The 11422-nt window shown below is 45.7% G+C and overlaps 1 protein-coding gene across 1 annotated transcript in view; it reads right to left on the minus strand.

The window, feature by feature from the left end:
- Nucleotides 1-2104: 2104 nt before the first annotated feature.
- The window catches only part of galnt7 (UDP-N-acetyl-alpha-D-galactosamine: polypeptide N-acetylgalactosaminyltransferase 7), a 28857-nt gene continuing 19539 nt past the window's right edge, over nucleotides 2105-11422 (minus strand). Inside the window, exons 8-15 of the mRNA XM_005951188.3 lie at nucleotides 9130-9247; nucleotides 8923-9045; nucleotides 8539-8654; nucleotides 7998-8100; nucleotides 7391-7489; nucleotides 7021-7149; nucleotides 6819-6849; nucleotides 2105-3332 (exon numbers count right to left, since the gene is read on the minus strand). Coding sequence (XP_005951250.1) covers nucleotides 3226-3332; nucleotides 6819-6849; nucleotides 7021-7149; nucleotides 7391-7489; nucleotides 7998-8100; nucleotides 8539-8654; nucleotides 8923-9045; nucleotides 9130-9247 — 826 coding nt within the window. The 3' untranslated portion in view covers nucleotides 2105-3225. The remainder of the gene's footprint in view (nucleotides 3333-6818; nucleotides 6850-7020; nucleotides 7150-7390; nucleotides 7490-7997; nucleotides 8101-8538; nucleotides 8655-8922; nucleotides 9046-9129; nucleotides 9248-11422) is intronic.

Genomic DNA, 11422 nt, shown 5'->3' on the forward strand with positions numbered 1-11422 from the left:
TTCATAACTTTAAATGCAAATATAAATTGTCAATTTTAAAATCATATGCACAAGTTTTGCAAACAACAAAGTTATTTGCAGCCATTTACCTTTTTTAACCATGTCAAACTATTTACAGAACCATCAGCTGTTCTTCAATAAGACGCCACAAATTATTTGTGCCACTCCAAATATTTCTGCCCACTATAAAGGAAACATCACAGCCTGATACCTGCAGGTCTGACAGCAGCAGGTGTGTCACTGCTGTTTCTTCCTGGAGACAGCAGTCGCCTCATTGTTCTGACACACAACACAAAACTATCCACAACACCACACACTAACTACACAAGACAACACATTGACTACACACTCCAAACACGCTAAACGTCACAAAACTCGCTCTCTCTCTTTTTCTGCTCTCTCTCTCTCTCTCGCCGTCACTCCTAAATCTTCCTAAGCAACCAAATGTCATGTTGCCATATCATTTTTTGATTGGTGGACATGGTGCATTTATGCACTAACATGAACGGGCTGATTTTGGTTTGATTTTTATTGTTTGCTCATTAGCAGAGAGGTCTCGCTGCGCTGTCCTCAGACAGTAAACACATGTATATTTTGTTTATCATGACTCTGGTTTTACGTGGCCTATCAGCACAATTTAAAAACTGGCACCTTGTTGCTTTGTCATCTTGAAGTGGTCATGTGATCGGCTTACCACGACTACTTTATTCTTCCTCAGTCAAACAGCAGCACTCATGCCATTGTTTTGCCCCCTGAGCTCCAGGTGTTGTGCCAAAAAGTGATCGTCGGGCAGAAAGTGATCGCTGTCCGCGGGAGCGCAGCTGCTTAAAGCTGCAGCGCCCAGATTACTTACAGCTACTTCTGTGCAGCTGATATAAGATGCTGTAAGCTACAGACAGCTTCAACCGTCTGTTTGCTGAAAAATAGTAACGCGACCGCGCCGCAGTTTCTTGTTAGTAACGGTAACGGCGTTGTAACGGTAGGAATAATAATTAGTTAGATTAGTCGTTACTAGACTTGTAGTCAAGACCGCCTAAACCGAGACCAAGACAAAAACGTCTTTAAACTGCAGCCAGCTGCTGCTTTGTTTACGGGTCTCAGGCATATTTGTGTTTTTGCTTTCGCACCGCTGTCTACTGTCTCTCACTGAGAGGACAGACGCACGCTCCACTTGACTGTCGCGTCTCTCATTCTCTGTTTTTCACATAATGATATTATCCTATATCCTCGCATGTGATTGGCCAAAATATGGAGGGACTCGTTACTGAAAAAAGTAACGCCGTTACTTGTAACGATGTTATTGCCATCACTGATATTGCCTACCACGAATTTACATTACACTGAAAAAATAATTGATTTCCTTTTTATGATTTTATGATTAATTGTAAATTATGTGAAAATGTAAATGCGTGTCAAACTGTAAGAAATTCTTGTGGGTAAACGTATATGAATGTTATCAGTACGATGTTCATGGAGGTGTACTGCAGAACACACCGTGACTGACTCACAATACTGTGTGCGTGTCTCAAGGTTTTAAATACTTCATATAAAGATCGTTTCGCTCAGTGGTGTCACCAGACAAATCTGGCAAAATGGAGAAAACCCCAGCAGCCAACAATGGGAAGGACAAGCTCCCTTTTATCAGGAAGAAACTGTGCAGCTAACTCAACCAACTTGTTCAAAGTTTAAAGTTTATCATCACGGTTTAATCTTAATGACCTTACACAGGAGCATCTACAATTGTCTGTTAGTGTATTTTGTTTGGAATTTTAGGTTTTTTTCTCTCAATCCTTTTTCTGTTTATAACTTTTTCACAAAAAGAAACAATTCTTATTCTTTAAACAGAAAGAAGAGCACAGAACAAAGTGGAGCCCACTGTGCAGCCTGTAACACCGGACACATCCACCTGCAGCTCCACCCCTCCGTCCTGACACCTCTGGCCTTTTCTGCTCGACCTGCTTTAGACTGCAGGCTGTGCCGCCGCTCGCGTCCATAACTCTGCACATCTTCGGCCTGTGGGAGGGGTCGTATCCATAGCAACCTTGTTGCTGTGAGGCGAGATTCCCGCACAGGTTGATGAAGTAGTTCCACTTCAGTCACACAGTTATAGTTGTAAAAATCAGGTCATTTATTTCCTCAGCCCACATTATGAAATCTCTGCTATAAGTTAGCTATTTACAAGATCATTCAAGCCCTCCACAAAATCCATCACGATCATCTTTAGAAATGATTATTTACACAGTACAAAACATCCAAACACCAAAGCCCCTCCCTGCTGCACACAAATCAAAAACATCTTCTTTAACCACAATAATTGTGCATGTTTTACATGTTAATAATCCTGCCTCCAACCCCACCCCGATTATTAATGAGTCACAGTACTGGTCAGCTACTAAACTCTATATTTCTCATCCAGACTGTCGGTAAGACGGCGACCCACACATCCTTTAGAGTATCCCAGTGTATGTCATAGAGTAAATGAAGCCTGTGAGGAGCAAAGCGCTAAAGTTCAGGAGTTCATGCTGGTTTGAAAGCTCAGCACGGAGGAAGGAAACGCCGCCACGGCTTAGGGACGCGAATGGGAGGAAATCCTTTTTTTTTTTTTGCCTTTTCAACATTTTGATAAATGAAAATAAAATCACCAATGAGCCAAACTGAGCCTGTGCAATCAAAATCACACTTACGCCAGATGAGGGGTTTGTTTGTGAAGATCCAATAAAACCAAATCAAAGCAAACAGCAGCAGCGAGTCACCACGTCCAAATATTCTTCAAAATGTGCTGCTTGTCGCTCTTTTCCTCCGTTAAACTGAGGACCTTCTTCATCCTGGTCTTTTTCCAGCGGCAGACTAAAAACCACACCCATGATGATGATGATGATGATGTGACTGAAGTCTAAACTCTTTGGTAAGTCAGCTCATCAGTTTGGCCGAGGACTAAACAGACCTAATAATCTTAAGACTTGATGGGATTCATTTCACAAATGCAATGAGAAAATTAGAAAAGACCTGAGAGCCTGAAAGGACAGAGACAGTGTAAACAACCACCAGGGACAGTTCATGTTCATCCAGCAGCTCTGGATCAAACTCTTCTTCTGGAGTGTCAGAACAACCTTCACATTTGGGCCGATGTCAACAGTTAAACCATTTGGGCTTCATTTTGTTGGAGGTACACCAACACCTAGGTGTCAGGTATTCTTCCTCTAAACAGATCTCTCCCAGATGTCTTCACACAGCCACGATGTTATTCATCTCCCATTTCTGAGTGGTTTTACTGGTGTCACAGTCTGATACGAACACTTTGTGAAGCAGGTCGGAGCGGTCCAGACATTTTCCTATAAGGAGAATACAGCAGCGGGATTACTGACGGACGCTCACAGGCCACCTACAAAACACACACCAGGGGTGGGGACCTCCAGGCCTCAAGGTCCTGCAGGTTTTAGACATGTCCTGAAGTTCTCCAGAGGTCTAGGAATGAACTAATCATGTGATTCATGGTGAGATCTGACACACACAGGCCCTCGAGGCCTGGAGGTCCCCACCCCTGGTCTACACACTAGTGCTGTCCACATGCACTGAGGGACAACTGTGGGAAGGCTGCCCTTTAACAATGATTGGTGTGGACACGATTATTACTGCTGTGAGCGTGCAGGGTGTCACACTGCAGGGTAATGAAAAACAAACCAGAACCTTCTGTGCTGGTCTAGTCTACATTCTGCCCAACACTCACTGCAGGATGTAGACCAGACCAGAGCACGGGCAAGAAAAGAAAGAAGAAGAAGAAAGTGTACTTTATTGGTCCCCGTGGGGAAAATCCCTCTCTGCATTTAACCCATTCACAAACCATGAATGGTGTGTGTGTTCCTGTCTAGCTATCTTTGTGAGGACTGAAAGCTGCATTCACTATACTTGTGAGAACCAACAGTCACTTGTGAGGACACACTCACCGGTCCTCACAAGTTTGAAGGCCTTTTTGAGGCTGTGGTTTTAGTGTCAGGGTTACAATTAGGTTATTGGAGGCGGGCGGTGCACGGGCCATCCCTCGGTAGGGTGTCTGGGTCCTGGATTGTCCACGGCGTCTGCCATGGTGCACCAGGGTCCAGTCAGAAGTCCATCCAACCATGATGAGTTTTTTAATTGTTGTTTTTGTTTCACCAAATGAAAAGAAATTTTTAACTTTTTAAAAAGTTTTTAAAGAAATAAAAGAAAGAAAATGAATTGGTTTTGAAAATAACCTTTTAGTATTTTACAGAAAAAAGAAATCAAATTATAACAAATGAATGTGTGTGCCGATTTGAGGGCCTTCAAATCCAAAGACAAAGAGGAGTTGAAAAGGGTGCAGAGAGAGTTGAGGGGACTGATAAGGAATGGGAAGGACAGCTACAGGCAAAATATGGAGAACCAGCTTCAGCAAAACAACGTTGGTGAAGTCTGGAGAGGCCTCAGAACCATCTCAGGCCACAAACAGCAGAACTCTCTGCCTGGGAGGGATGTGAGGTGGGCAAATGAACTGAATCATTTCTTCAACAGATTTGATTCAGCCATGAGACAGTCTGCAACATCGGCTGCAGACTCACCCACCCCCACTGCTGCTGCTCCACCTCAGACACTTCACACCTCCTCTATTCACCCTGCTCACTCCCCCCCACCCCCAACTGCAGCATCCAATACACACTCAACACAAGGCTCCAGCCTGTCTCTCTCAACCACCCAGGTTAGGAGGGAACTGAGGAGGATTAATGGCAAGAAGGCAGCGGGTCCAGATGGCATCAGCTCGAGGGTCGTCAGGTCCTGCGCGGACCAACTGTGTGGGGTGATGGAGCACCTCTTCAACCTGAGCCTGAGGTTGGGAAGAGTCCCACAGCTCTGGAAAACCTCCTGTGTTGTACCAGTGCCAAAGACTTCACGCCCCAAGGACCTCAACAACTTCTCCCACAATTCCACCCAGTGCTTCCTGCAGAAGTTCTCTGATGACTCTGCAATAGTCGGCCTCATCACTGATGGGGACGACAAGGAGTACAGAGGACTGACTCAAGACTTTGTGGACTGGTGCCAGCTGAACTACCTCCAGATCAATGCCAGTAAAACCAAGGAGCTGGTGGTAGACTTCCGCAGGCACAAGCATTCTCCACTGCAACCACTGAACATCCAAGGTATGGACATTGAGGCTGTGGACAGCTACAGGTACCTTGGTGTTCATCTGAACAACAGACTGGACTGGACTCATAACTCAGACGCCCTCTACAGGAAAGGGCAGAGCAGGCTGTACCTGCTGCGGAGACTCAGGTCGTTTGGAGTGGAGGGCCCACTCCTGAAGACCTTCTATGACTCTGTGGTGGCTTCTGCTATCTTTTATGGTGTGGTCTGCTGGGGCGGCAGCATCTCTGCTGGGGACAGGAAGAGACTGAACAGGGTGATCCGAAGGGCCAGCTCTGTTCTAGGATGCCCTCTGGACCCAGTGGAGGTGGTGAGTGACAGGAGAATGGCGGCTAAGCTGTCATCCCTGTTGGACAACATCTCCCACCCCATGCAGCAGACTGTGACAGCACTGAGCAGCTCCTTCAGTGGGAGACTGCGGCACCCACGGTGTGGGACGGAGAGATTTCGCAGGTCTTTCCTCCCCACTGCTGTCAGACTCCACAACAAAGACTTTAACTGATCAAACACACACATCCACACATGTGCAATAACACTAAGTGCAATAATCTTTTCTGGCATCGTTGTATTTTTACTCAGTTGTATATAGCATTCGTATTCTATTTTTATCTTATTGTATATTTTTATTCTATTTTATTCTACTGTATATAGTATATTATTTTATTCTATTCTGTACAGCTGTGTACTGTATTTATTCTTATTGTATTCTAATTTTTGCGTCATAACTTTTGCACTGTCCACTTCCTGCTGTGACAAAACAAATTTCCCACGTGTGGGACTAATAAAGGTTATCTTATCTTATCTTATCTTATCTTATCTTATCTTATGTGGCGGCGATTCCATCCGTGAAGGTCTTCAGGTCTAGTTACACACAGTGGAAAGAGGAAACCAGGCTTGCTCTCAGCAACCTGCTCTGTCCGATGGAGAGGAGTGAGCAGAGAGTGCTTCTATTTACACCCTCACACTTGTACACGTCTGTTTTTCAGTTCGAATTTCGTTTTAGAAAGTTCGTAGTTTTTTGCTTTGTTGGTTCTTAGTTTTTTGGGTAGAATTTCTCCAAATGTATTTTTTGATCACTCTTCACTATCAACAACATGTTTTTAGAAAGATTGTCATTTTTTAACCACGTAAATCATTTTTAATCATGTAGTTAATTTTTAATCATGTCTACAGTATTTTTTAACCGTGTACGTAGTATGTTTAACCACAACTGTATATTTAATTTATGTTTTATTATTCTTAAATGTAATTAATCAATTGAGTTTGTAACTGTAATACTGTACCAATTAGGATTAAAGCCAAATGGAAATCGTAATTAATTGTTATGCAATGATTGGGTTTAGGGCCAAATTATTGGTCCAATTAATTAGGTTTAAGGCCAGAATGTTGAAATGGTTATGGTTTATCATGTGGGTTGGGGCTTAGTTAAAGAATAGTGTTAGGGCCAGATTAGGGTTAGAGTAAGGGGCTAGGGAAACCATTATGTCAATGACGGTCCTCACTAAGATAGCTGAACGGGCTTGTGTGTGTGTGTGTCTGGCACCAAAAGCACTTCTGAGGCTGAAGTAAATGATGCGAACAGCAGCTGACTCCATGTGTGATAAAGGCAAAAGTGCCTTTGATGATGAGAAAAGATGAGTTAAAATGCCAGTGCAGTCCTTTACCTGTTGGCACATGAGTGAATCGATGCAGATCCTGCAGACACAGACGGGAAAGGAGAGAAAAAAAGGCAGTAAATTCAGCTTGTGTCAGAGATTTTCTGCCTCCTACATGTTGGTGTGATCTCAGTGCTTCCAGCCTCCACACGCTGCTGAGCAAACATCTAAAGACCAACACTACATCCATCTTATGATCTGTGTGTCTCACCTTGAAGTACTTCCACTCCATGTGCTGGTTGGTTTCACAGTGTGTGATGATGATAGCAGACTTGTCGCCTCCTATGGTCAGGCACTGATCATACTGCATCAGCTGGTTGGCTTCATTGATGCGGAACAGCTACACAGAGTTCAGGGTGAAAAACCAGAGTCAGGATCTGGACACCTAACGTAAAGCCTGCCTCCATCCTTTCTGTGACACGAGGCAGGAGAGCACACTCATGGGGCGATAAGGAGCCCAAGCTTTCATCTACAGAAGCAGCCAGCTGTCCCTTTAACCCACTGATCACAGTAACACTGGCTCATGTCGTCACACCAGAGGAAAACAAAGAGCCACGTCACGTGTGACAGTGTTTAATTACCTGGTTTCCACCCATCCTGTGGCACGGGCCCAGCTCTACATTCCCTCCGTTAGTGTGTCCCATGCTGTCGATGCAGTAACTGGTGTCGAAGCCCCGGATCTGCAATCACAGGGACAGTGAAGCATGCTGTGTGTGAAACATGTTTATGCATCTTTGTGAGGACCAAATACTGGCAGGCTTGTGGGGACCAACAGCCCTTATGGCAGTGGTGTCCAAACTCCAGGCCTCAGGCCGGTGTCCTGCAGGTTTTAGATGTGTCCTTAATCCAACGCAGCTGATTTAAAGGCTAAATGACGTCCTCAACGTGTCCTGAAGTTCTCCAGAGGCCTGGTAATGAACTAATCCTGTGATTCAGGCGTGTTGACTGAGGGTGAGATCTAAAACCTGCAGGACACCGGCCCCCTCGGCCTGGAGTTGGCCAAGCCTGCCTTATGGGGACTAAACGCCCGTCCACACGAGTGGGAAGACAGTTTTGAAACTCAAAATGTGGTTTAGGGCCACAGACAGGGTTATGCATTCATCTTTAATGGTTAGGGTGAGCGGCTAGGGAAAGCATTATGTCCTCACTATGATATCAAAACAAGAGTGTGTGTGTGAGCACGCCTACCTCCCCCCACTCTACATTTTTAGGAGGAAGTGGGTAGTGCTGTGGAATGTCGTATGCTATTTCCTCCATGAACCACTTGAAACTTTTGCATCGATGCTCCTCCCTGCAACAAGCAAACATGAGATCAGCTGTGTGCTTAGCAGCTAAAGATGAATTCAGACAGAAAAACGCTTCATCCTCAGGTCACATAGTCCTGCATGTTATTTACTGCACACCTGTAACACACAACTTTAAAACATTTACGCTACAGCATGATAGAGGGTGCATGCGTAGCCACATCTTTCTGTGCACAGTTGGAGGTCAGTGTTTAACGTTTCCACAGCGATGGAGTGAATTTGTGTCAAAAGCACAACAAACCTTTATATGATCGTACCCACATTAAACAGTTTTCCCCTAAATGAAGACCGACTTGTCGACTGCAAATCATACAATCACACTGCACAGCTGAAGGAATACATCCTGGGGAAAGTCAGTCAGTGCTACACTATGTTCTGAGTGGGCGTTCACTCAGTAAAAAGGTAGAAGAGTGGTTTTTGTGCACCTGAATCGTTTAAGGTCACTGATGTCTCCGTAGGCCAGAGTCAGAGTTTCAGGGCGGCTGGCGTAGAAGTAGTCCTTATAGTCGTCCCACCAAACCTCCACAACACGAACATAGTTCTGCAAACACAAATACAACACATGTAGATGAAGTAACATCCCTTTCATGACAGAGTGATTGCATAGGTGTAGCGACTGTGGGCAGAAGGGCAAAAGCATGCATCTGCTATTGGACCTGGCTCCATGCATGCAGGTGGAGGGCCAGATGGCAGCAACACCTCCTTTGTGTAGACAGAAACTTGGAAATGCAGGACTCTGTGTGGAAACTTGAAACAGAAGATGTGCACTATACAAGTTTCCATCCATTCACACGTTTGTCTGCTTTCACCTTGAGAGTAGGCGAGGATCCAACATGTGCTGGCGGAGGGTTGCCTTGCCATCCCTGAAGTCTGTAGATGTGGCCGACGCGAGAACAGGGCACAAAGAGCAGCTGGCCACCACACTGCCAGATCTGGACCAGCATACAGAGTCACAGTAACCATGATGCCTTTACAATGTGCAGGGATGAACATAAACTGGACAATTCAAAGTCTACCTTGTAAGATATTTCAAAATTCTCCCCTCCCCATATCTGCAGTCCAGGGTCGTACAGTCCCAGCTCAAAGAAAAAGTCTCTTTCTATAGCAAAGAGACCTCCTGCCATGGCTGGAGACCTGCAGGTATAAAGAAACAGTCCTCAGCCCGAAACAAGCTTCCATCTCTTTCAAATCATGTGACTCTACGCGGTCAGTCCCTCTGCTGACGTGATAATGAACAAGTGACACTGACAGAGACATGAGTGAAAGACAGCAGGAGGACGAATGAAAATGTGAAGACAGAAAGGAGTGATGGTGCCCCAGTCCGAGCCCAGTTCACACCAGAAGCTCACCCACAGACCCCACAAATATCCCAAAGTCCCACGGCCTTCATCTCGGAACTCAACCCACCTTAGGCAATGCAGCCGCCAAGACCACTTAAAGGAAAGAAGGAGGCCTTTCAGACCGACTCAGGGTAAGAGACACCTGAGAGGAAGCTGTGCTACACTGAACAAAGAAGAGTCAACAACAAGCTCCTCCCCTCCAGTGGGTGGAAGATAGATGCGTGCAGCGATTCCCCAAAACCTAAACAATGACTCACACTCATGACGTTACCTCTACACAAGCACGGCTGACATGACCTTAAGATTAGCATTTTCTGTTAAGGTGAGGCTGCTCTACTCCTACTGTGAGCCCTGTGAGAAATGACCGGGACACGTCCACACGAGTTAGGAATGACTGTGTGTACCTATAAGGCTCAGTCTGAGTTTTTCTCAGCTTATGCTCCCTGGCTCCCAGAGGGATTCTCTTCCACAGCATGCTCCAATCCCAGGCGCCTCTAGCAAAACCGTTGCTGTCTCCTCCACCCTGGGGCTCAAAGGTGAACGTCTCGCCGTGGACGGAGTCGATCAGAGGCACCGTACACACCGTTCTGACACAGAGGGCCACGCATGCAGCATACGTGGAGAGGAGGGGTGTACATGAAGGGGATGACAGCAGTGCCAGGAAAAACACACAGACAGACACAGGGAAAGGTGCCACGCGGGGTGGGGGTGGAGACACAAACAGAACAGGTCAGTTTAACAAGCTGGTGCGTTGTGTGTACCGGTAAGGCTGGGTGGTGTGCGCTCTCTTGGCCTTCTCTCTCTGGCTAAGCGGCACTCTCTTCCAGAGCAGGCTCCAGTCCCACGCTCCTCTAGCCAGGCCGTCCTCGTCTCCGCCTTGCTGGGGCTCCATACTGTACTCATTACCATCTATATAGTCTATCAGCGGCACTGTGCATACTGTCCTACATACACATAAACACACACAAGCCTTTGGATGTGCCGCTTTTCAACAACAGCGCTGTAAAACCAGAGTAAAGGAGTGTGTGGCTCAGAGCGTAGAAGTGATGCAGCACAGCAGACGATCTAGAGGCGCGCAGACTGAGCAGCCACGGTGGGACGACGACGCGTCCTCGGACCGCCGTCAGACCTTTCTGATACAGAAAACTGATTAAAAAGCATAAAATGTCAAAGGACTGGTGGAGGGGAGGCCCTAACTCACCGAGGCTCCATCAATACAGCTCCAGGCACTCAGCCACTGATCGGCCATAAGATTAAAACCATCTGTGCCACATTGTTGAGCCATTTTTAACATTCAACAGTTGGATCCATATTATTCTGGTGATGTGTTGGTTTTCAATCAGAGCCATCTCATATCCAGATTATATTATGTGTAGATGATATCGCAGAACTGAAAAAGCAACAGGACACCGACTCAGACGGCTTCGCGGTTCGCTCATCTGTCACTACAGACCTGCAGGTCATCACATTTCATATCGTTTTCTTAATTTAAAAATAAAATCTTAAATTTGACTTTATGATAGTTCAGTCCGTGACTTTTGAGCCTCTAAAATGTGTCCGTTTTGTGTCTTTGTGTGAATCTGCTGCTGCGATAACAAACTCACACAAACACAATTTGTGCAATTTCCCTTTGGGGATCAATAAAGACAGCTGACTAAATTATTCAGCAGGTTGACTGAAAGCCCTCAAATTACAGCTGAAAGTCTGCACGTCGTGATTTGATTTCACATCGATCACACGGGAGCAACATTACAAATAATGTCGTAATAATAACGTCTGTATGTCTGAGTTCACGTCATTGAACAGGACGTGCAAACAGAAAAACTGAAACTGTCACAGCAGTGCTGAAAAACAACAAGCTGCAGGTTAACAGACAGCACAGCTTCACAACCATGACAGCTGTGATAACATGAGGCTACACTGTGTGTGTGTGTGTGTGTGTGTGTGTGTGTGTGTGTGTGTGTGTGTG

This window comes from Haplochromis burtoni, unplaced genomic scaffold, assembly GCF_018398535.1.
Source record: "Haplochromis burtoni strain Fernald_Lab_line unplaced genomic scaffold, NCSU_Asbu1 Contig_949, whole genome shotgun sequence".
NCBI classification, from domain to species: Eukaryota; Metazoa; Chordata; class Actinopteri; order Cichliformes; family Cichlidae; genus Haplochromis; species Haplochromis burtoni.